This window comes from Fistularia commersonii, chromosome 2 (genome assembly GCF_037954325.1).
Source record: "Fistularia commersonii isolate RoL2024-O1a breed Wild chromosome 2, RoL_Fcom_v1.0, whole genome shotgun sequence".
Classification (NCBI taxonomy): domain Eukaryota; kingdom Metazoa; phylum Chordata; class Actinopteri; order Syngnathiformes; family Fistulariidae; genus Fistularia; species Fistularia commersonii.
This window is the reverse complement of record NC_141285.1, coordinates 22106476-22127865: the sequence shown is the minus strand read 5'-3', so window position 1 is coordinate 22127865 and position 21390 is coordinate 22106476. Positions and strand designations below refer to the sequence as shown.

The following is a 21390-nucleotide window of genomic DNA, read 5'->3' as shown; positions in this document are numbered from 1 at the left end:
AGAGATTTCAAATCAGATGATTTTAAGAAATTAAAGAATTTGTGAGGTGTCAATAAACCAGGTATTCAATAAAAATAGCCAAAGAAGTGTTGACGCATCAAGGAAGCATCTTCTGCCCCAACACAAACACCTCCTAACAACACAAAGCAAAAAGTATGACTAGAAGACCTAAAAAGCAGCAAAAATCCTTCATATGACACTTTTTTTTTTTTAATTGTCAATTGGTCCATTTCCTTATTTCACAGTCATTCATTCCCCATGTGAATTGACTGGCTGCTCACATTTACATACAGGTGCCTGTTGCTGATCAATAAAATGCTATTGTGTGTTGCAAGCGCTGTAGTCTTGATTTTTTTGGCCCCGAATTCTCACTTGAAAAGTGAATTAGATGTTGGACATATTTGCAAATGTAAGAATGTGAAAAGATTGTTTGTGCAGTTTAAGGTTGAGTGGCAACAGTTGGCGAGGATGTTTGCTTTTTTGCTTGGCATTTGTTTTAGAGCTGAGGTGACAGAGCAATTTCATTATGTACAAATGGAGAAGTATTAGTTGGTAAAGGTAATAATAAACCGCTTCCTGCATCATACGTGCTTTAATTCTTTCATTAGTCTTAATAGACAAAAAAAATATAACTTTGGGTTTTCACGTAACTTTAGTGAGAAATGTCCCTTGTGTGTCAATTGCGTTACTACAATAGAAGAGCACATTTTAAGTGCAAATCCCCGTCCTATTTCTATTGTATAGTTGAGGAAAAATGTCAAATAATATCTTAGAATTCAAAATGTATATTAAGAGGTCGCCTTTTTATGGCAGATAAATATATAATGTTGTATTTCCATACACTATGAAAACAGTCGACATTTTTGCTATTTCGATATTAGTTTTAAGTCCCTACCCAAACTGGGGGGTTTTGTACTTCAAACTGCGTCAACTCATGAACGTTTGTTCGGCTTGGAAATGTGACATTAAATTATAATGTAACATTAAATGGAGTTTAAGCCGAGTTTGGGGGATTTATTTCGAATATTGTGAAGGTTTAGAAACCAACTCTCACCAGCCAGCTCTGATCAACAAGTAGTTTTAAACATCACGAAAAAGGCTTGCGGCATGCTAGCTACAATGCTACGACGTCGAATTAATAAGGATAGAAACAATGTGAATAGTTAAAACTATACTGAAATAATGGGTGTCTCGATTAAAATCTTTCAAAACCTCGGAAGCCGTGAATATATATTTCGACCGTTACCCCTGCAGTGGAGCTACGAGCTGGGAACCGCATGGTGGAGCTTGATTGACGTCGAGGGGAAAAAAAGAACACAAGATCGGATTACAAGATGGCGGTCTGTGGACGTTAGCAAAGAGGCCGTTAGAGTTGTTGTGTTCTCTATGAATTTTACTACGTGATATTGGGACCTCTCGTCAAATAGTTTGGCGGCCTAAAATGTTGAGGAATTAGCGTAAATGATAAATTGCCGTCGGCGTCAACTTTGCGTACCCCTTGCATGTTTTGTAACATGCGGCTGGTAACAAAGTTAACAGGCTAGGAAAACAGTAGACGAGGTGAGGTGATAGCTTGTTAGCAGCCAGCTAGCCTGCTAGCCCCGACTCGTTTAACCATGTCGGACACTCGGCGGCGAGTTAAAGTCTACACGCTCAACGAAGACCGGCAGTGGGATGATCGGGGTACCGGACACGTTTCTTCCACGTTTGTTGAAAGTCTGAGGGGGATATCGCTATTAGTTGAGGCCGAGTCGGACGGTAAGTTCACAGATAGCCACACAGACACTACGTTGGCTAGCGTTAGCATGCTAAGTGCTGGTTGTTCGGGCAGAATCACCCACTTAACCACTCTGTCCTCGCTGTGTTTGTTGAATTTAAATTTGCGGGATTTGCAGTACTTTGGACCGGAGGCTCCACACAGTTGGGACAAACATATTTAAGCCGCCTCGACAAAAGACAGCTCGATATCTTGGCGCTAACGTTACCAAACCTGCTACTTTAGCAGGTGACGTGATGTCGGCAACACGGGGCCCTCGAAGTGTTGGACGTACTAAGTTGTTTTTGCTCCTGATAATGAACACTCTTCACTTAAAGCCTTGATTTCCAGCAAACTTGTGGACTCTTGAGTCGGTCGGTGACGATCGGAAAACATTTTATACAGTACTTTATGTGATCGGTGGTCCTCAATCAATGAGTAATTGATGTTTCACAATGTCTAACGGTGGTGTTCTCCGCCTGCCACAGAGTGCCAAGAACCGTGAACAACTTCGTTGAGAAAGTTCGTCTTAATCATCAGTACTAAATCGAAAATTAAACTCTTTGTCTCGATTATTTGCGTTGTAGGATCGTTATTGTTGGAGTCCAAGATAAGCCCCAATACTGCATATCAGAAACAACAGGTAAGTGCAGCTATTGGAAGACTGGAGGAGCCACATGTGGCGTGTCTGTGTTTAATTTTAAATCTAAATTCTCCATCAGTATCTTGCTGTGTAGTTTTCAATTGTGTTGCAACATTACTAGCCAGTAATGGTTTGTAAATAACTCTTTGTGCAGTTTTTGTTCTGAATACAATTCTGAAGAATCAGCAAGGGGTAGGAGGGGCACAATAAACAGTTTAAATAGGAAATATAACAGTAAAATCCCATAATTGAACAAAAATCTCCCCCAGGCAAATTCAGATATTGATAAATGTCACATGACTCAATTCAGTTTCAAGCGTAAGATTAGGTTTATGTGTAGCCATTAAATCTGCTCCTGTGATTTGTGTTTGCTTGCATGCTGATTTCTTATAAGTATACTTAAGTGAACCATGTGAGTTTAGAAAGAAACATTTTTCAATGTTTTCTCGTCTCCTTTTGGTTTCCTAGGACACGCTGATTGTCTGGTCCGAAGCGGATAACTATGATCTGGCTCTAAGTTTCCAAGAAAAAGCTGGCTGCGATGAGATCTGGGAGAAGATTTGCCAGGTAGAGCCATGAATCTTTATGGGACCTGTCTAAACTTATTTTGATAGTAAAATGTCAACGTGGCATGTTTTAAGTCCATTATGGGTAGAAAATGTGCTCTCTCCAGGGCTCGAACAAGTTATTGTATTTCTATGGCGAATTCTTCTGCTTTTTCTAAAGTTTACCAAACATTTTTCATTAAGGTGCAAGGGAAGGACCCTGCTCTGGACATCACTCACGACCCCATCGATGAGTCAGAGGAAGAGAGGTTTGAGGAGATCCCAGAGACGAGCCATCTGGTGGAGCTCCCCCCTTGCGAGCTAAGCCGACTGGAGGAGATCGCCGATCTTGTAACATCTGTCCTTTCCTCGCCCATCCGAAGGGAAAAACTTGCCTTGGCCTTAATGAGCGAGGGCTATCTCAAGAAACTCCTGGGTCTCTTCAGAGTATGCGAGGACCTGGACAACAGGGAAGGCCTTCATCACCTCTATGAGATTGTTCGAGGTGTTTTGTTCCTCAATAAAGCGGCCCTCTTTGAAGTGATGTTCTCGGACGACTGTATCATGGATGTGGTGGGCTGCCTTGAATACGACCCAGCTCTGGTTCAGCCTAAACGGCATAGGGAATTCTTGACCAAGACGGCAAAGTTTAAGGAAGTGATCCCGATCACAGACTCTGAGCTGCGGCAGAAAATACACCAGACGTACCGGGTGCAGTACATCCAAGATATCATCCTTCCCACGCCTTCTGTGTTTGAGGAGAATTTCCTCTCGACACTCACCTCCTTCATCTTTTTCAACAAAGTGGAGATTGTCAGTATGTTGCAGGTAAGACGAGAAACCGATGACTTTTAGGTCACTAAGGCTGTTAGTGCCATCAAGGCATCCATGGTTATGTTACCAAATTGAATTGGCAGCACGGATCCGGGAACAGCATTTACTTTACTCGCTGATATTAGACAAATAGAAGAAAAGGTGTCTTACCCAACCCACCGAAACAAATGGTCTGTGACGCGTACCAATGTAAAATTACCGGAGATTAACCGCTGCTTGCAATAATTCCTTTATGTAAAGTGGCGTCAAGCTGGATGTGATGAGTGCCATGATCAACCAGTAGATGTTTGAGACTCTTAAATTCTAAATGAAGGAAAGGCCTTTCGGTTTTGTATCAATGTCTGAAAAATGTCCGCTTGTTCAGAGAATGAACCATAATGTCAAGAGATTGTAAAGATTGCTTGTCATCTTAATAACCATCTCTTAAGAGAGTACAGTTTTTGGCTCCGTAAATGGGCCTTCACAACTTGACATCATCGAATATGTTTTCCACGCTCTTATATTTGCTTTTTTGTGGCTTTTTTTTTTCCCCCAATTAATGTATAGCAGTACAAGGTCTCACGCCACGTAATGTCATGACTAGAATCACGTGTTTCTCTGTTGTGGGTTACTGCTTGCTTTGATACTCCAGTCTTCCTGCAGCAAAACACTGTGTGTTTTCGTAATTTATTGCAGCTCCCCTTGTATATTTTCCTTTTTTTCTATGTTTGGATGTGTAAACCCCATTTTCCTGTTGTCACAGGAAGATGAGAAGTTCCTTACAGAGGTTTTTGCACAGCTCACAGATGAAGCCACAGATGATAGTAAAAGGAGAGAGCTAGTAAGTCAAATATGAGTTGTGTCTTGGCCCACTTGTTGAGCTCATGCACAAATGTTAACTTTGCACCATTTAATAATTTGTTTTCCCTGCCTCTAAATTGCAATCAGTGTGATTATTAGCATTGCGGGGAAACGCAACCACATAGATGCTGCAAACCAATCCAAGCTGATCTTGTTTTTGTTAATTAAGCTCTATTTTTGCCATATATCTTGTACTCCTCAGGTGAACTTCGTCAAGGAATTCTGTGCTTTTTCACAAACATTACAACCGCAAAACAGGGACGCTTTCTTCAAAACTCTGGCCAATCTAGGCATTTTACCTGCTCTTGAAATAGTCATGGTATGTTCGTGGTCCAAGGTGACATACTCTATTTTTGCAATAGATGACAACTTTTAACCTTGTATGAAAGCGTCTATGTCCACTGTTTCCAGTGAGTGTTTTAATCTGTTCAGGGGATGGATGACCTGCAGGTGAGAGCAGCAGCTACAGACATCTTCTCCTACCTGGTGGAATTCAGCCCCTCCATGGTCAGGGAATTTGTCATGCAGGAACCACAACAGACTGATGATGTAAGAATTAAAATGCCAGGGTCAACAAGTCATTCTGTTTGGAGTTACACAGTGTTGTTTAGACTGGAGGACTATTTGGTATATTAATCATTAAACCTTTCCAAGTTTTATAAATAAGACCGTTTAGATCCTGTGCAAATGTTTGGTGTTCTAAAGGTGTCCATAGGAGCAACATGTATAAACCTGAGCTGTATCATCAACATCTGCCTTAGGAACTGAAAGCCTCTCATGCCATATGATTGCTTTTCTTGCTTTTTTAGTGTATATTGGCCAACCCTAATCCTCTAGACAAATACCAGGGGCTCATGAATCACTAAAATACCAAAGTCAATATTCAACACTGTTCGAGAGAGAGAAAGAGAGCCTCCAAATGCTGACTGGTCTGATAGTCAACCTCGGGGGTGGGCAATTATTTTGGCTGAAGGACCACATGTCTTTTTTAATTTTTATGCACGAGCCAACTAGTTGGCATGTAAATTGTTCAATTTGGATACTACATAATTTACAATTTAACTGAAATATAATTTTTGGGGGGGAATTTTATTTCAGCATTAAAATCATTGATGATCATATTAATGTACCAAGATTATTTTGTATGAAATCATCCACAAAAATTAAACAAAAGGAAAAAATAAGGGGTTTCTAAATTCAATAGTGATTGAAAATATTCATTAAAATATTCAAAGAAAATAGTTTGGCGGGCTGGATAAAAAAGCAAAACGGGCCAGATGTGGCCCACGGGCCGTAAAATGCCCAGATCTAGTTGAGCTGTTGGCTCCCGTTTAATTCAAGGGGAAGTTCGGTGAATCATTAGTCAGGTTTGAAAGAACCTTCAAGAAGGCATTTGGAGTTTGTTCGGTAACATCCAGATTTGCTTTCGGTGTTTTTAAGTCGTACTGCTCCTTCAACGGAAACCTTGTACTCTCGATTGATTGTTTTTGTGTGTCTGTGTTTTTACAGGATGTTCTCCTGATTAATGTTGTGATCAAGCAGATGATTTGCGACTCTGACCCAGAGTTAGGTGGTGCTGTCCAGCTGATGGGCTTGCTCAGGACACTAATTGACCCAGAGAACATGCTGGCTTCTACAAATGTAAGTGGATGAGATAATTAATTAAGAATTAAAGGGAGATTTTTTTTTTATTTTATTTTATTTTTTTTAAAGCTTGTGACGAGGGAAATTATTTGTATTTCTTTCGGACTTCCAATCAGATCTGTGAGCTGTTACAGCACGCACACTACATTGCCAAATGAAAAAGCACAGTAGCACTTAGAGTCTCCTATGTTTTGTTTCCTTTAGAAAACTGAAAAGACAGAATTTCTGAGTTTCTTCTATAAGTACTGCATGCATGTTCTAACTGCTCCGCTGCTGGCCAACACAGCTCATGACAAAAACTCGAAAGGTAAGCCATGTTGAAATATCAGAACAAAACATTAACAAAAACACTTAGAATTAATGGAAATGAAATTTGAACGCTCTTTTTTTTTTTTTTTTTTTTTTTTTTTTTTTTTTATCTTTTTTTTATGATTTTTAGATTTGCAGGAGGGATCCACCAAGATCAACCCAGTCTGTCCAGGTGAGTCAGTTTAACTTGCGCAGGGGTCGGCAACCCACCGCTCCAGAGCCACTTGCGGCTCCACGTGGCTTTTGAAAATAGTCAACAAGTATTTCATTAAAATGTATTTAATTTCAGTTTGTTCATTTTTAAAATGCAATTTTAAATTTGACGATTATGGCAATGTTGTAACAACATCTGGATAAAAGGTGTTAAAATATCTGTGTTCCTTTTTATAAACGGGTTCATATGCTAGTAAAAGGATGACAGCACACAGAGAGAGGACGGAATTTTTGGTTTGCAGCCGGTGGATAATTTAAGTTCAGCTTTTTGTCATAAATACAAGGAGGACTCAAATGGACACTGAGTATTAACCTTCAACTCAACCTTTTTTTTTTCGGAGTTCAAAATGTTTTGTCCCATGTATTTTCTCTGTAGTTGTTCATTGATTTGGAAAAAAAGAAAAATGCAACACATTTTGGTTATACGTAGTGTAAAGGCAAAAAAAAAAAAAGAGTTCTATGCCGTTAATTGATTTTAAATTTCAAAAGGGTTTTCTGTACTGTGGGAAAACGGATCCAAATGGCTCTATGAATGGTGAAGGTTGCCGACCCCTGAACTAAACAAACCATAGTTAAGAGGCACGTTCCTTTTCAGAAGACAGACAGTCGCCAATTTTAGTAAAATATGAGGTTGATAAGGATGAAAATGGACTTGTATGTCTTTGGATAGAAATATTCATACACACAATCCACTTTACAAACAGATAACTTCCAGACAGCTCAGCTGCTGGCGCTGATCCTGGAGCTCCTGACCTTCTGTGTGGAGCACCACACCTACCACATCAAGACTTACATCATGAATAAGGACCTGCTCAGGAGAGTGCTGGTGCTGATGAACTCAAAGCACACCTTCCTGGCTCTTTGTGAGTAGCAGACACGTAGGAGTTGCACACTCTTGTTCCTTTTTCTCGGTTCTCTTGTTTTCAGAATGAAGCTTTTTTAAGGGTTGCAGACCACGACACTTACGGTAGTGTCATTAATGTGCACGGTTCTTATCAGTTTAATAGCAGTGACTCATATGTTCATCATTCAGCTCGTTTAAAAGGTATTTCTGAATAAAGAATTGCCTGAAGCATTAACGTTGTCGCCCGTATGTCCCAGGTGCCCTGCGATTCATGCGCCGCATCATCGGCCTAAAGGACGAGTACTACAACCGCTACATCATCAAAGGGAACCTGTTTGAGCCGGTCATCAACGCCCTTCTGGACAACGGAACTCGATACAACCTCCTCAACTCAGCCATCATCGAGCTCTTCGAGTTCATTAAAGTGGTGTGTACTCACATAAAGAAGTGTAATGCGGCACACGGAAAGGCCCGTTAGTGATTTCCCGCCACGTCGTCTTCTCTTTGCAGGAGGACATCAAGTCACTAATAGCCCATATTGTAGATAACTTCTACAAAGCACTTGAATCCATTGAGTACGTCCAGACTTTCAAGGGCCTGAAAGGCCGGTACGAACAGGAAAAAGACCGGCAGAGTCAGAGGCTCAACAGGTCAGTGGACGCGCAGGCGACGCCGCGACTCTTTTCCCATCCCGCCAAACTTTCCTGCGGCTGGTGTCATTTGAAAGAAGGTCCGTTGCGCAGGTATCGCAGAGATGCGCGGTCGTCGGACCAGGACGAAGAGTTGTGGCTCAACGACGACGACGACGATGACGACGGAGAGGCTGTGGAGAAGAGCAGAATGGAGGACGACTTTTCCGATAGCTATGGGAAGTACATGGAAGCCAAAAAAGGTGAGGTGCTCAGTTGTTAAGTCTTTTCTTCCCCCTCCCTCCTTGGTTACAAGTCTCTTTTTTTATGCGCTATCTCTGTAATACTGGCGTCTGTCTTGCAGGAGCAGCCAACGGAGCCAATGGTGCCAATAACAACGGGAAAGCCGCGGTGATCCCACCCACCTCGTCAGCCGTCACCCCGAGCAGCTCCGCCTCCTCCGTCAAGACCGTCGCTCTTCCCGCCACGCCAGTAGTGAAGGTATTTCTAGAACCGACACCCGACGCTCGTGTTATTTTCCTTCACTGATGCCGGCCGAGAAATTACAGCGCGCATTTGTTTTGAATGAATCAAAAATGCACCTTTCAGTGCTGCACGGTGACTTCAGTGATACCGGCATTATGCCGCATTCAGGACCTTTGACTATTTCAACTGCTTCAGATTTGCTATGTTCTTAAACATCTGATGCTATTTTCCTCTCTTTTAGACTGCTCTGGTTGGTCTGGTGGACTACCCTGATGATGAGGACGAAGAGGAGGAAGACGAGGAGGAGCAGTCTCCGAGGAAGCGGCCCCGTCTGAGCTCTTAAAGGCTAAGTCCTCCTTTTAGTTGCAGCGGGACGGACGTAGAGTCCCTCCTGTCCTCCCTCCTCTGGTAGTGTCATTGGTCGTCGGCCCGCTCGTGCCACCCGTCAGTCTCACTGAGGAGACGGACAAAGACCGGCTCCTCCTGATCGCTGTTCCTCTTTTCTCCTTCTGTGCAAGGAGGTGGAGAGCTCCTCTTTCACTGGAAAGAGAGACAGATCACCCCATTGATTTTTTTTTTTTTTTTTTTTTTTTTTTTGTTTTGTTTTTTTTTTTCTTCATTTTTTTTACCTCTTCCTCCGACCGAGAACCTCCTCCAGGAGACCCCGAAAGCTCCTCTTCTCTCCCATTTACCAACTCGCTGACCTTTTCCCAAACATTCATACCACCTCACTCTCCCGGGTCTCTCCTCCTTCCGAACGACGTTCTCCTCCTTGTCCACCATCTCACCAACCAGAGGGGCCGCAGCAGAAATAACAGTGCCAAGGCAGTTCCTAACTGCCCTGTTGCTATAGCAACAGTGACAGGGAAGCTGCAGTAGTACAGGAACCCTGACATGTCCATATTTGATTACCCTCATCCCAAACAAACGTGAGCTCCAGAGGCAGAGGAAGGCGAAGCCCGCCAGCGAACCAACCGTCGGGGAGCCAGTCGGGCAGCGGGACTCGCCGTTGTAGTTTTAGGGAGGCTTGACTGGCCGATGCGGCGCGAGCCGCCCTGCCACGCAACTGCCGAGTCTCACCGGGGTCCGAGGGATCGAGCCATAGATCGAGCCAAACACGACGTTTCAGAGACAAGGGCGGCGGGGACTCGCGATGAAAAACGAGACTTAGACCCGGAGGAGCAGGACTCGACCCTCCAGCTACGCGGCGTCAGTTTGGCCAAGGCACACAAACCACGACTCACACGTCTCAGACGCGGGACTGCGTTTGCCAGGAATCCTGTGTTTCATGACTTTGTTAGAAAGTACTGTACAGATGTTTTTTTTTTTTTCCCTTTTATTTTCTTTTTAATCATTTGCCCCCGAGTTCATTTGGAAAGGGGAGAGAGATACCTACCTGTGTATTTTTTTTGTTGTGGTTGTTGCACAAAAGGTGGGGTCACTGTTCTCTCTTTCAGTCCAGTTCATTTGATTTCAATGTAAGATGGAAAGAAGTTGCAAATGCTGGTTTTAACAAAAAAAACAAACAAACATTAAAACTGCAGTAAAGTCAATTTTGCAGCCAATATCTTGGGGGATGTCTTGTTTTGCATTTTGAATTTCAGAATGTAGTGGTGTTGTATTGTTCTAACAGATCTCAGGTTCAGAGTGGACTCGGCATCACAAGGATGCTCCAGCTCGTCCGTGCACTGTGACACGACCCGCTAGTCAAGATTTGACTGACTGATCTGAGACTGAGCCCGCGGGCTCCAGGGAGGGGAGGGGGGCCGTTTGACAGTCAAGGTTAGAAATGTTTGAACGGCACCACAGTTCGCATTCATCCCGGTTTGGTGTTGAGCCGCACAATCAAAATGTGAGAAAACTTTCTGATGCAGCCTTTTTTCTGTTTTATTTTTTTATTTTTTTTATTTTTTTTTAAGATTTGACCCCACAGCTGAGCAGCAGCAGTATTTCTGACATAATCAAGTGTTGGTCTGGAAAGCTTCATGAGTTGCATTTTCTCTCACAAGCACACCAGGAAGAAGATGAGGGGAAGTGGCTCTCGTGTTAAAATGACGTGCATTTTACGTCTTGCAAACTATAAGCGGCAGCATCGGAGTCGGAGCACAAATCTTATTTGGAGGGAGAAATCAGTCTGTGATTCTCATTTGTCTCCTGCAACATGTGGCCTGCCTGCTGGCGCCTCCCCGGGTAAATCTGTAATAAGTGCATTAACTTCCACCATTGATTAATAACGTTTGTATGAATTTTGATACATTTTGAAATTAAATGTGACCTTGATGTTGAACTTGTGAATCTAATACGATTTTTTTTTAAATGTATTAATTGGCTGTGAGAGCCTACAAAATTTCAAGTTAAATTTTTTTTTTTTTTTTTGTTTTAATACTTTTACATCAGATAGAACCTTCCAGACCCTCTTCCTCCTCAGTGTTGGACTTGCTATACTCCCAGTAAGTGCTCTGATTGCATCGGAGAGTAACAGACAGTGGTAGAATCCCGTTAGAATTGCCGGTTCCAGCTCAAAACCGGCCTACTGTCTGAAGTGTTTCAGGTTTTATACACAAAAGTCTGACTTCTAGATCGTTTTTATAAAATGTGATTTATTAAACAGTATATGATAATACAGAAACTGTTGCATCGCGATTGCTTAGGACTGAAGAGATACTACATTCCTCAAAGTGACACACTGATCCCCTGTCCGCATTTATGAACACATGACACTTGAGCAGCTACAGTGTAATCAGACAAACATTGTTTTTTTCGAGAGGGCGCGGGGATGAACACATTACCTGGAAAGAACGGGTGCGGAAACAGTGAGGAGACTTGTTCAGTGCAAGAAATGCTACACCGAAGATGGTCCGACGGCCCGCCATTTCACTGCATGCGTTTCTCTTCGTTTACCACTCAGGCTGACTAGAACGTCCGGTTACGCTAAAGACAGTAGAAAATAACTTACGCCGTGCTAGTTAATGCTATTGTCACGTCACAATAAGATAAGTCCTCCCCGGTCCGTAGTTTACCCGCGGATCAACTCTGACGCATTTGGTTTGACGTGTCGTACCTGAATTCTCCTTTTTCAGTTGCTCTTCACTATCGCTCAACAGTTCCGACTGGCTTGGAGCGAAGACATTTCTGACATGAAAAGAATCGAGACTCCGGTCCAAACCGGCGGGTGTAGTGTTGCATAAAAAGAATTATTGGTTTGCTGAAGGTTTAGCTTTGCAAGTAGTTTTTGCATTTGGAAGGCATTTTTGTTCCACCGTGCCGTGAGATTTGTGACGCTACGCTTAAAATGTTTTGGACAAGAACAGCGTCAGAATACAAAGGATGCACACTGATGGCCCTAGGCGACGTGATCGACTCAGTCAAACACTGAAGTGTGTATAAAATACTTGAACGGTGTCTTTACAGTGAGAAAGGGCTGGATCACAGAAACCAAAAATCAGATGTTTCATGTTTTTCCCCCCCACAGAAATGCCCCACGTGGGATCCAGACCACGAAGTATGGATTTGATAAGAATGCATGTGTTGACGTCCCAGGCCGCCTGGGATCGAGCGTGTACGCGAGGATCAGCTGAGCTTCCCGCCCCTCAGGAGGCCAGCTCTGCTTCCGGGAGACCCGGACGACGGGGCAATCGCTCATGGCGAGTCAGGATCAGCAGAGGATTGCCTCGCGCACAGAGGCTGCTCAGACTCTGACATCTTAAAGGTGTAACATCCGACGCACGCTTTCAATTTGATCACAGAAAGCCCAGATTGACTGATGTCCTCGTTATTTGCGATCATCTGCCGGGTTCTCAGCTGTGCCCTATGAGCTGCCCGGACTTTTCACGGAATATTAACCACACGCGGCTTTAGGATTCCGCTTGCGGGTGAAAATACCCTATAGATATACATTTAATGTAAAGTACTATGAAATGTGAGAGCGACGTCACTACAGTCTGGCCTCACTCCGCTCCACCAGGCTCTCCAGTCTCTGGACTTCTTGCACGAGGAAAGGCGCGCGTGACTTACGAGAGAGACACCTGGTCTCGGGCGTGAAAGCGAATATCCCGGTGCAAGGGGCGGGTGTGAAGGAAAACGGCGGGTGTGAAGACCAAAGTAAAAAGGGGTGACGGGACGCAGAGGAAGACCAAGACGAAAGGGGGAAAAGGGGAGGGGGCTACTTCTTGATGACCTCCTCCTTCAGTTTGTCGGCCAGGTGTTTTCTCTTCTGCAGCTTCTTTCGCTCCTCTGCAGAGATCTCCTGCAGTGAGACAACCCAGAGCAGGGCGGTAGACTTATCAGCACAATGGACTACTAGATTAAATAATTGCGGCGTACTGAGGACAAAATGCTGAGGGAGGGAGAAAGCGATGGGAGCACAACGACGCACACATGTAATAGCAGGAAGCTAAAGGGCTGTAACGGACAGCGGGAATACGGTAATAACACTGGATACTACTCCATGCAGCTGGGACATGTGTGTGTGTGTGTGTGTGTGTGATTGAGCAGCACGGTAAGCATGAGTAAGTACACACAGTCACACAAAGCAGCGGACGCTGTTGACGCTGTCACCTTCTGTCTGGAAGTGTTAGAGTGTTGTGCTGGAGAGGGAGGAGGAGGAGCAGGGGCGCAGGCCCCGTTCCTCTGGGACGCACCCACCGCCTCCTGACAGGCCGGGCCGGGTCAGAGTGGAAGAACCCCCCCCGCCCCCCCGAAAAAAAACAAAAAGCAAGTCAGGAGGATGATTTTCAAAGGAAAGGGGATCAGAAAGAAGGGTAACGAAGGGTAGAAAAAGACTGTGTCCAACGTTAGAAGTATGCATGTGATGCCACCGCTTGTAAGACAGATGTTTCCCTTTGCAGACGAGTGATTTGAGTCTTGGTGTGTTTGCTGTGTCAACACGGTCACACCTGCCTCTCGAACGCACCGAGTTCTCCTCGGATAAAGCGACCCGTGTTGATACAAGCGTGAACTCGGTGAGGAGGCACCGGTGCATCGCTCACTCTGCAGTCTGACCCAAGGCGAGATTCAGACCGTTACACTGCGGCTGCAAACAGAGCCTCGGACGTTTTTTTTCTTCCTTTCCACCTGCGACCTCTCTTATGAGAGAAGTACTCCGTGTACTCACCGGGACGGCAGGGGGTGCCAGTGCGGGGGCGGCGGGCGCTTCCTCTCGCTTGGTGGGCTGCGTGGTTTTCTGCTGCTCCTTCTTCAGCGCGTGCAGCTTGTCCCGCTGCTGCCGCAGATATGCCGCCCTCTGCTGGAGCTGCTCCTGCTGGGCCGCCGACAGCTCCTGCACAGACGGCTGTGCCGTTAGCCGCCGCGCCGAAACCCTTAAAACCCTGAGGGATGAGCCGCTGTCGTCCAGACTCACGGTGTAGGGCTGGGAGAAGCCGGCCTCCCTGTGCGCTTCTTCCAGCCACCGCTCGCCCGCAGCCGGGCCGCTGCTCTGCTCTGGACTCGGGCCGACGGATGCTCTGACAGCAGGGAGGACTTTGGGCTCCGCGCTTTTACCCGCAGACCCTGCAGAACATTCAGAGCGACGTTATGACCCGCCGCTCACTCGTGTGTTTATGTCACGCTGTGCACTGAATGGTACAGAATCACTGAAAAAAGGCTGATCTCAGCCTTTGAATTGTTTTTAATTTTTTTATTTTTGGGACAGCCTTTACCTGGCGTAGGTTTAGATGGAGACGTGCTCTTCGCTTCACCTCCAGGGGCGGCCATCTTGGTCTCCGCTTTCCTTGCAGGTTTGCCATTGACCTGCGCGAAGGGGTCAAAGGAAATATCACAGCTTTTAAGAGAAAAAAGGGACAAATCTCTGCTTCTGCCGCTGGGAAGCGGGAGGCCTCTCCGGGGACATACAGGACAGCGGCGTTCAGTTTGAAGGCATCAGACGGAGCGGTTTTGGACAACGTGTTTAAGATGCCGCTCGCTATCTGGTGCATGGCAGTGACGCCGGTAACAACGCCGAAATGTTACAGTCTTGCCGCCGAGACTTGGCGAGGAGAAAACTACAGGCGCAGGTGGTTTCTGTCTGACGGTCCACCTCGGATTTCCTGCAGGGGATTCTTTGCTCCGACATTTTGCACGGAGGCTCTTAGGTCACAAAAACAAGGAGGGTGCTTTTACAGCTAAAGCTGTGAAACAAACCTCCCACCCCCCAGGGTTTGAAAGGTGACACGGAAATAAAAGTGAAACGGAGTGAAGGGAGGGGGCATGATGGCACAAAGGGGATGCTGTGAAGGAAGGGGTTACGGGGGGTCAACCCCCCCCCCCCCCCCTTCCCACCTCCCACCCACCCAGGGAGAGGGGAAGCTGCGACGTCTAAAGGAGAGCTGGTGGGGATACAAGCGGCCGTAAAACTGAACCCCAAGCTAACATTAACACAAAGCACACACAGACACAGACTATGGAAACACACTACCGCTTTGCATGATTTGAACCCAATTGACATATGGACGATCCCACCCAGCGAGTGTGCGTGTGTGTGTGTGTGTGTGTGAGAGGCACTGATTTTTACACCAGTGACAGTCTACACATAGGCCTGTAAAACATACAAAGGTACATTTCCATTGAGGATGCAGTGATACCAGAGGTGTGACTTCTGCAGAAAACATGAATGGGTCAAAGACAAGGTCTGGCTCATCAGAATATTTCCCAACCGTGGTTTTGTATCTTAGATTATTTTGGTGCCAAATTGTTGGTTTATCTTATCACCCAGGTTTGGCCACGTTCGGCCACTGCTAAACGCTGTGTCGGCTGCGTCGGGCGAAGTGTCTGTGGTATAAATGCATCCCCGGTGATGGTGACGTACAAAGCTGCGGATTATCGGGTCACTCCTACGGGGATGGTTCAGTTACCGGATTAGGTTCAGAGGCGGCGTATCCGTTCACTTGTGGGGTGTCGTGGCCGTTAACGTGGCCGACTGAGCCGTTCTGGCCGGCTTTGGCCTTCGTGTGGGGGGAATAGCACAATCTTTTTTTTAAACAGACATCATCAAACAGTGGCTTAACACGAAAACAAGGTTTTAGTGAGTGTGTGTGTATCTCATCAGGAAGATGGCCGTGAAAACAACAACAAAGCAGACAATAACAGTAATGCTGCAGTTTTAACACACACCTCTCGATGCCTCACCTTGGTGCCGCCGTCTCGCTGGCCGGGAGGCGAAGTGGCGCCGTGAGCTTCTCCGCCCCCCGCCATTAGTTTATCAGTGGAGCCGCTGGAGGTAGAGCCGAACTCGTCTTCTAATAGGAGCCTCCTGGACATCTCCTCATCATATTCCTCTTTTGACCTCCTGCAGACACAGGACGAGAACGAAAAAAGAGAACGTGCAGCTCAACAATGGGAGGTTTTCAGCCGCGCTTTATGTCTACGCTTTCTGAAATTAGCGCTGCAGAGGCTGTTTCTTTTGCAAAGCGGAGAGTGCTCGCATCAACCATTTAAAACCGAGGAACCGGGCGATTGGGCCGGTAACAAGATGGAAGCAATAGCTTTTTTCCTTCCTAGGAAACGAGACAAAAATGCTACTTTTTAGCCTTGCTTCATAGCTGGAGTTGTAGTTTAATTCCATTTCTAAAAGTCATTCATGTCAGAGTTTTTGGTGCAATTTTTGCAATTTTGTGGGTCCCGTTTCGGATGTTTTGAAAGGTGACAATCAACTGGTGGTATTTAAGTCTCGAAATAGAAAATGTTGAATTTGGTCCCGGTCGAGCAGCAGGGACTTGAACCCTACTTAAGGTAAGTCATTCAGATCCATCGCAATTGACCTTTTGATGAAGGTAATGCTGCTGCAATCAGCGAGGGTGTAATCATGGTTGTATCCTGGACATTTTGAAGCCTCTCCAAATTGATTGGAAGGTTTCCCCAAAATAAACCGAACATCAGGGGGCGGAGCTTGGACAAGAGGAAATTGAAGTTAAGGGATCACTTATAAGTAGCCGAGGCACCCAGGTAAGACAAAGGGGATAAAATTCTATTTTCCCAGCTGCTTGTTTAGTGTCAATCCCTCCAACCTAAATTAGCTGGACCCTAAGGAGCTTAACTGTGGCCCCGTTCTAGGCAGGGCTGCCACTGATACAATCCCATTAGGGCTCGGGGGATCTTCTGGCACACTGGGCACACGGAGAGTAGGTGATGAGCCGAGAAAGAAAATGGGGAAATTTGCGCCTGTAAATAAATCTGGAAATCGTCACTCATCAATTAGTTTGCGTTGGATTCTTCTTCGCCCGCTGACGGCCAAGCTTATCTAAATAGTAATGAAACTGCGGTGAAACTGCGGTGTATAACGATCCGTGTTTTGCAAACCCTGTATTTAAAATCTGAATCTTGTATTTCTGTGGAGCTGTCAGATTTCAGGAGGAATGCCAAAGTGAATGAGTGACTTACTTCAGAACCTCCTGGAGGATTTTCATCTCCTGCTGCTGCAACTCTGACATCACGTCGGCACCGTCAGTCAGACACTCGGGGAGGGCGCCTGCAGCGAGAATATTTGAGAGCATACATTTGACTGTGTGCGCGTGTGTGTGTGTGTGTGTGTGTTTGTTATATTAGCCTACCGTTCCTCTCCTTGATGACTCTGAGGGCCTGGAGCTGCAGCTCCATGTTCTTCTGGACCATCAGTGACCGAAACATCTGGAAGTCGTCCGTGGCCAGGACTGGCTGGAAAACCGACTGAATGACCAAAGAGAGAAACACCTGACAGCTGAGTGACGGGATCGATGGTGACGAGGGAAGATAAAGTGTCAGACCGCTGACTCAGAACACACGCATGGCGATACTGATCTTTGACCTTTCCAGATGATGCCAGCTCACATCCGACGTCATTTTTTTCTGATCTGAGATGTGTCTTCTCGCTGTGACATACTCGGGTCGAGGCCTATTTGCCGACCGCTTCGCGTGGATTGAGGAGGGCGGAGGCATGAGGCTGAGCACGAAGGAGGGAAACCGGGCTTTTCCCCCGTATCCTAGCTCAGCTCGACATCTGTCATCTCATCGATTTGATCTCTGTCAAAAGCGGTCAATGTCTCGCCGGCACCTTTGAACGACGGCCGACACCAGCGGTGTAAAAATGGGCGAGACAGACGAACATGCCTCGGATAAAAGCTCTGTATAAACACTGTCCATGCCTTCTCTCAAAGCCTTCTGTCATCTCGTCCAGGGGGACCAGACTATTTTCTTGCAACGGGATCATTAGCGTCTGCGTCTCTCTATCAATCGTTCTCGTGTCGTCCACGGTCTGCTCCCGCAAGCACGAACTGTGAGGTCAGCCTACATCAGAGGTAAAATGCCGTCGGGCAAAAATGGCTGATCTGAATTCAAGTGGTGACTATTTCAATAAGGCACATGGTTATTTCATTTCAAGGAAAGACGGCTTACATGACTGGTTTTCAAAACAGAACGATGCACAAAAGTCCAATTCCCTTTATTTTCTGAGTATAGCAAAAGTCAAAACTATTTACCAATTTGTTTGAATTATTCTGGATTTTGACAAGTAATTTCTTCATGTTGTCATTGCATAACACCTCCCTCTGCATTCTCTGGTCCAGCACCAACCGGGTTTCCTCAGGAGTTGCTGACCTGCTTTGCAAACTATTTATCTCAGAGGTAATTAATGAGATCTGAGCATCCGTGTATCTCCTGGCAATCAGGTACTATCTCCTTAAACCCAATGATCTATGCCAAGGACAGACTGTAAAAAGTACACTTGCAAACAACTGGCTGCATCTTAAAATTCAACCGTAATTTCACACTTTCAAAACCGCGCACCTTATTCCAAGTGATTTTGATGCTGCAGAGCTGTCCGAAGCAGATTCATTTTGTAATTAACTGGAATTTACTGGGCCAAGTTGGCTCCTTCAGAACACTGTGCTGCCCTTTCCCTTGTTTCCTTCACCCTCCAGGGAAATACATTACGGAGTCCTTTTGTTGTGTAACCCCCCTCCGTCTGTGGTTTCTATTTCAGTTCGGAGGCAAATACAAGCAGCACGATTGATATTCCGGATCTCAAAAATGAACATGTGGGCCAAAGGGGAAAGAAGCACAAAATGGTCGGGAGCAGCCCCTGAAAGGATGTTAAACGCCAGATAGCATTAGCACATTAGCACTTTCCCCTCAGTGTCCTGCGATAATAAGAGAAAGGGACATTTTACATTAAATATCAAGGTGGAATTCTTGCATTAGCTTTAATAATTTGGTTTAGATAATAACCACAGACAACGTGGTCAGTGAAGTGCCAATTTCTGGATTTTAATAATGTCTACTCCCGACATTCAACAGGACAAATCCTTTTACCTGAAGTCCATCCTTCATCCTTAAAGTGTGAAATACAGAAATGCAAATTTGCTCAGCATGAGGTCAAACAGGCAAAGTCCTTAGTTTCCAACTTGAGGTTTTTAAAATGTTTGCCTTCTCAATGGGTTTTTAGATTAAATCAGTTACAGTAAGATGAATGCAATTTAGCAGATTCTGATAGTGCTGGGTCGCCCCACTAATGTCATCCATGAAGATTAGTGCATGGTTGCATACTATCTGAATGTAGATTATTCATTTCTGTGTGGAGTTAAGTGATATATATATATACACTCACATTGCCCTCCTCAAAATATAGGCCACATGCTGTTGACTTATATTTTGTTGATGTTGCAATACTTTGAACTGAGCTCAGTGTGAGAACGTTGTGATTATCTTAGGCCACTAGATATTTCTCTCCAGCACTCTGTTAAAGCAAGCCTGTTTGAGTGTGTGGGAGTTTGTGTTTGCACACAAAAGGGTTGCAACAAGAGGCGAAGACCATTAAGTGAGGAGATAAGTGTTAATCCCTCTACAAGGAAAAATGAACAGCTGCTGATCCCAATTAACAGACGGAGATGCAATAAGTTGTATTTCAGACTGGATGAACTATAAGAAATACATCTTCATGCTGTCATTTGAATTTGTCATCCGGACAGAGAGACAATTCATCAAAGAATGTACTCCGTCTTGCCGAAAGAAAGATGGCGGTGGAAAGAAGCAAATATCTAGCTGGTGTACCAGTGCATGTCCACCCCAAAGCTGATAAACTGAATTTGGTGATAGATTTCGGGGGATGCTGGAGGCTCAGCTGCTAATACAGAACTAAATCCCAGACAGAGTAGACGCTGTCCTGCAGATTACACGACTCCTTCATCCACTGGCATACAAAGGAGGACATTACTGTCACAGTAACTTCTCATAATATAATTTAGGCTCATTTGGTTATAGCAAGGACGCTTGTGAAAATAATGCCACCGAAGTGCAACAGATCCAAATTTTTCAGTATACAAAAACGTGCGGATTTGTGGATTAATAGCCCCCATTCATGTGTTTCATAAAGATCACGGGGACACAGTGGGAGACAGGGCATCATCTCCGCTTGGTGCCAGGTGGGTGGGGATTGCGTAAGCAAATCCTTGATTCTTCATGCAGGTTAGGACTGAGAGTGGTGCGCTAACAAGGAGCTTAACATACCTGCAGAGTTTTAGACTTGGCGAAGGGGGATGTGCACGCCTCCAAAAACTGCTGCTCATTGATGCCAACCTCCTGCATGTAATTCTCTAACAGCTTCTCAACCTACAGAAGCAAAGCAGCTTACATCAGGGAGGGTGTGGTGAAACAGCAGAAGAGGAATAACAATGATGAGGCAAAACGACACATGGGCACTCACCAATTTTTTATACTGCTGATGGATCTCCGTGTACGACAACTTGTTTTCGTCTTCGTCGTCAAATACTGAAATTAACACAAACGGGTCAAGAGGTCGGGCTGAGCGCCGTTTCAGGCAGAACTCGGATTTCCGTTAAATTTGCTGTGCCTTGAACTCAGCAGTAGCAACGCTCTCGAGTGTTCGACAGCTTTATTAGCTACTACCAGCTACTTTATCAGACACTAAATATGCGACTTTAACTGGGTTTTGAGGGGGGGGAAACACACTCCCTAGTGTCATTTACATCTCAAAATGACGTAAACTCGCATGTTTTACAAGTTGAAGTGAAGCCCAACCTTATTCGAGCCGTCAAACCGTCCAGGTGTAGCACTCGAAACACCACCCCCCATAAACAAAAACATGCTAGCATTAGCTTAGCGGTCTTGCTAGCGATAAAGAGCATTGGGTTCCAGCCGTTGGTACCCTACCGCTCTCCCTCCCGGAACCGACGACCCGACCCACCGGTACATTTGTTCTCCATGAAGTCCGACACGGGAATGACCCACTCGGGACTCGCCAGGTAGCCGACGATGCTCTCCACGACCCACTCGCTGTCATCCTCAGCCATGTCGGCCGCTGCTCGCCGACGACGCGGCGATGCTCCTCCGGGGTTCGGCTCGTCCGGCTCCGCTACGACGACGCGCACACACACGACCCGCACGGCTCGAATCGGGCATCGGGGTCGGCTCCGTCCGTCATGGGCTACGCTACGGTCATCCCCACGGCGAGGAGGAGCAAGAGGAGGCGGCGGCGACGGTCTGCCCCTCGGCGGAGGAGGCGGGTGGAGGAGAAATGCGCACTCATGAGTTCGCGTCCGAAGGGCGGTGGTGACGCCTAATCGGTTGCCGGGGTAACCGTGACGTCACTCCCTGCGTTGATTGACAGGTGAAGGCCGCCGGAGTCTGCAGACTTGTGTGCAAATCATTTCTCATCGTTTAAT

General features: G+C 45.7%; 2 protein-coding genes across 4 annotated transcripts; one reads left to right on the top strand and one right to left on the bottom strand.

Annotated features, from left to right (window-relative positions):
- The first annotated feature begins 1335 nt into the window (after nucleotides 1-1335).
- On the top strand, nucleotides 1336-11030 carry ppp4r3b (protein phosphatase 4, regulatory subunit 3B). Its single transcript, XM_086172969.1, has 16 exons — nucleotides 1336-1758; nucleotides 2344-2399; nucleotides 2868-2966; nucleotides 3149-3772; nucleotides 4521-4598; nucleotides 4821-4937; nucleotides 5051-5167; nucleotides 6128-6259; nucleotides 6467-6569; nucleotides 6702-6743; nucleotides 7489-7647; nucleotides 7886-8055; nucleotides 8139-8278; nucleotides 8372-8520; nucleotides 8622-8758; nucleotides 8985-11030. The coding sequence occupies exons 1-16, from the start codon at nucleotides 1617-1619 to the stop codon at nucleotides 9084-9086; spliced, it is 2367 nt and encodes a 788-aa protein (XP_086029095.1). The 5' UTR covers nucleotides 1336-1616; the 3' UTR covers nucleotides 9087-11030.
- A 293-nt stretch (nucleotides 11031-11323) lies between these two features.
- On the bottom strand, nucleotides 11324-21271 carry cfap36 (cilia and flagella associated protein 36). Of its 3 annotated transcripts, XM_086172997.1 has the most exons (12): nucleotides 20913-21271; nucleotides 20412-20476; nucleotides 20216-20317; nucleotides 17287-17401; nucleotides 17117-17204; nucleotides 15866-16025; nucleotides 15592-15681; nucleotides 14401-14491; nucleotides 14103-14251; nucleotides 13857-14021; nucleotides 13301-13393; nucleotides 12762-12989 (listed from the first exon to the last, which is right to left on the bottom strand). In XM_086172997.1, the coding sequence occupies exons 1-12, from the start codon at nucleotides 21016-21018 to the stop codon at nucleotides 12906-12908; spliced, it is 1308 nt and encodes a 435-aa protein (XP_086029123.1). In that variant the 5' UTR covers nucleotides 21019-21271; the 3' UTR covers nucleotides 12762-12905. The 3 variants fall into 3 exon arrangements, with proteins under 3 accessions (XP_086029107.1, XP_086029123.1, XP_086029115.1); XM_086172981.1 differs by lacking the exon at nucleotides 15592-15681 and having other exon boundaries at nucleotides 11324-12989; nucleotides 20913-21209; XM_086172989.1 differs by lacking the exon at nucleotides 13301-13393 and having other exon boundaries at nucleotides 20913-21163.
- Between the last annotated feature and the right edge of the window lie 119 nt (nucleotides 21272-21390).

What these genes read in the sequence shown, in the direction of transcription:
- cfap36 (XM_086172997.1), bottom strand. Translation starts at nt 21,018, where the DNA reads ATGGCTGAGGATGACAGCGAGTGGGTCGTGGAGAGCATCGTCGGCTAC. An exon ending in ATCCTCCAGGAGGTTCTGAA is followed by an intron (nt 16,026 to 17,116) that starts GTAAGTCACTCA and finishes CTGTGTCTGCAG; the next exon opens with GAGGTCAAAAGAGGAATATG. An exon ending in TGGCACCCCCTGCCGTCCCG is followed by an intron (nt 13,394 to 13,856) that starts GTGAGTACACGG and finishes CCGGCCTGTCAG; the next exon opens with GAGGCGGTGGGTGCGTCCCA.
- ppp4r3b (XM_086172969.1), top strand. Translation starts at nt 1,617, where the DNA reads ATGTCGGACACTCGGCGGCGAGTTAAAGTCTACACGCTCAACGAAGAC. An exon ending in ATAGTAAAAGGAGAGAGCTA is followed by an intron (nt 4,599 to 4,820) that starts GTAAGTCAAATA and finishes TGTACTCCTCAG; the next exon opens with GTGAACTTCGTCAAGGAATT. An exon ending in GTACATGGAAGCCAAAAAAG is followed by an intron (nt 8,521 to 8,621) that starts GTGAGGTGCTCA and finishes TCTGTCTTGCAG; the next exon opens with GAGCAGCCAACGGAGCCAAT.